Raw genomic sequence first — 2,539 nt, forward strand, 5'->3', positions numbered from 1 at the left:
CAAGCTGCCTCCCATGATTTGACGACTCGAACATTATCCACGTTGAAGTTGGCCGGATTCTTGGGGAGGACTGCCAGTACGGCCTCTGCAACTAGCGGAGCAAGGATATCTTCTGAGCCGGACTGTTTGCTTGCAATGACAGTTCTAACCGCTTTGCTCAACTCAGTCGTAGACCGTAGCTCCTTCAGTCTATCCACCTCGAGATCTAGAAAATTTTTTTTAAAAAAAAAAGAGATGTTAATGGAAACACCTCCCCAAAGTATGGTACCGCAAGTAGACAATCAAAGAGGAGAAAAACACACCATCCAAACATTTCAACGCAATTCCCTGCGCCTTCTCATACCCTAGCACAATATCGCTCGTCTTCAGCCCCATTCGTAGTAATTCCTCCGCCTTCTTCAGCAACTCTCCCGTGAGCACAATGACCAAATTAGTCGCATCGCCCATCTCTGCTTCCTGTTGCTGGCTGGCCATGACGACCAGTTTGGCGGCCGGATGTACAACCTCGAGCTCCCGTAGAATGGTGGCGGCATCGGAGGTCAGGATCAGCTTTTGTAGGTGGTTGATTACGATTTTGTTGCGACCGTTGGGGCCCAGCGATGTCTGTACAGTCTGCGCAATGGCACGGCATGCTTCGATATTACGGATGACGGCACCGTCTTCGGAGTCATGGCTGTGGGGTGAAGGGTTTGGTCAGTTATTGTGAGTGCATTGATAATAGCCTTGATATTGGTTGGTTTCAATATTCAGTGGCTTTGCTGGTTGTTCACGAGTAGAATATTTTATATGAATACGGAGAAAGTCAAATTTAAGGGCGGGAAGAAAGATATACAAAGTTACGCTGCGTGATGCGTGGTGCGTGGTGCGTGGGTGCGAAACGCCATTTATCATGTATCAGCGGGGAGAAGAGGGGTGTAAGTTTGATGCACATACCTGGAATAACCCTGCTTGAACAGCCCAGCATTTGGGGCGCTGGGGATCGACAACGACATAGCTGTAATGTATATGCAAATACGTGTCCCTCCTCTATCTGTGGTGAAGAGGAATTGAATGCGCTGTGATGTCGTCTGGTCTGCTTAACTTTTTGAAGCTTCTGTGGTTTGCCGAATTTGGTGAGCTCAGGTATGGGCGATGAGTTTGCCCTGTTTGCAGTGCAGTATCAATACAGTGAATATTACAATAATTACAATATCAAATACTCCATACTCCGTACAGCTCAGGAGAGTGTAGATGACTATTAACTTATTGTACACGTTGTAGCTACAGATACTTCATATGCAAAATACCCAAGGATAGTCCAGGTCATAAGCTATCCACACGCCTCTCTACCAAAAGGGTCTGAATGTCTGTCCAAAGCTCTCGGCTATAGTCAGACCTGTCAGCTAGGAGTCCAAAAGTTAAAAGATACCATTCACATCAAAATAACCTACCATATCGCCCTGTAAGTCCACATCCGCCATCATCATACGCAATATTTGCTTGCGGGAGCCTGGAACAGTAATGTCATCGTCAGCGAACGAAAGTCCCATGTGGACTCTTTCAGACTCTCTCAGTCCCTCCTAATGATGATGGGAAATCGAAAAATAAAACTCACAATTTCTGAATTGCTTCCATCCGTCTCCGGCTCTGCGAATAACTTCATCAGCTAACAATTCAAGCATTAAAAAACATCCTATCCACTAAACTCACCGAAGGATGCGTCGACAACAACTGGGGAGGCGCTGCTTTCTCAGCCTGGTGCATCCGGCTCCATCTATAGTTTAAAAAAGAAAGGGACCTATTAACAAACGTCATAAAAAAAAAAAAGTTGGGGTGCGTGGACCCTTTTTTCAGAGGGGGAGGAGGGGCGTACAATCCAGCGGCAGCTTCGGGTTTAAAACAGCTCTTTGCCATCATCACTGTCATGGGACCATGGTTAGAAAACCAGTCACACCACATAATATTCTTATAAAGGTGAGATACGGAACATACTGAGGCCAATTTCATCCGCCTCCGACTATGCAATATCATAAGACCACCCGTTAGCACACGGAACACATATAAACATCCTCTCATTCACAACATAAACACGCACTAACCTCCTGCGCCCTTGAATTCGGCAAGGCAAGCATCAGATTTAAAATCATTGACGACAAATTTTGCGACACGTCAAATAGCATTGATGCTGCCAGTGCCGTAACAATCACTATGATGTTGGAACTCATGCGTTGGGCTGGGTGATGGGGGAGGACATGTGCGATCTCATGACCCAGGACTGCAGGGAGGCCGTCCCTATCTGGGCAGATTGGTAGAATCCCGGTGAACACAAAGACGTTTCCACTGGGGGGGGGGGGGGGGGAATAGATATAAATCAGTACAGGGTTTCTTGGTATACTATCATAGTATAAATATAGATATAAATACATACCCCGGCAACACAAACGCATTCATCTCAGGCGAGTTGATAACATGCACCTTCCACTTCAGGTTCTTAAGCATCGCGTCTTCTTCACCCAGCGGCGGTTGGCCCGAGAGGATTAATTTGCGGAAAACATCATCG

At 46.6% G+C, this 2,539-nt stretch overlaps 2 protein-coding genes across 2 annotated transcripts; both read right to left on the reverse strand.

Annotated features, from left to right (window-relative positions):
- Nucleotides 1-189: 189 nt before the first annotated feature.
- On the reverse strand, nucleotides 190-992 carry HCAG_01355 (conserved hypothetical protein; the record flags this gene model as incomplete). The annotated part of the gene is made up of 3 exons (XM_001544258.1): nucleotides 190-205; nucleotides 344-673; nucleotides 934-992. The coding sequence occupies 3 exons, from the start codon at nucleotides 990-992 to the stop codon at nucleotides 190-192; spliced, it is 405 nt and encodes a 134-aa protein (XP_001544308.1).
- A 333-nt stretch (nucleotides 993-1,325) lies between these two features.
- Nucleotides 1,326-2,478, reverse strand: HCAG_01356 (predicted protein; the record flags this gene model as incomplete). Its single annotated transcript, XM_001544259.1, has 8 exons — nucleotides 1,326-1,363; nucleotides 1,431-1,489; nucleotides 1,595-1,626; nucleotides 1,690-1,753; nucleotides 1,853-1,898; nucleotides 1,972-1,996; nucleotides 2,079-2,319; nucleotides 2,408-2,478. The coding sequence occupies 8 exons, from the start codon at nucleotides 2,476-2,478 to the stop codon at nucleotides 1,326-1,328; spliced, it is 576 nt and encodes a 191-aa protein (XP_001544309.1).
- Between the last annotated feature and the right edge of the window lie 61 nt (nucleotides 2,479-2,539).

This window comes from Histoplasma capsulatum, genomic scaffold (genome assembly GCF_000149585.1).
Source record: "Histoplasma capsulatum NAm1 scaffold_1 genomic scaffold, whole genome shotgun sequence".
NCBI classification, from domain to species: domain Eukaryota; kingdom Fungi; phylum Ascomycota; class Eurotiomycetes; order Onygenales; family Ajellomycetaceae; genus Histoplasma; species Histoplasma mississippiense.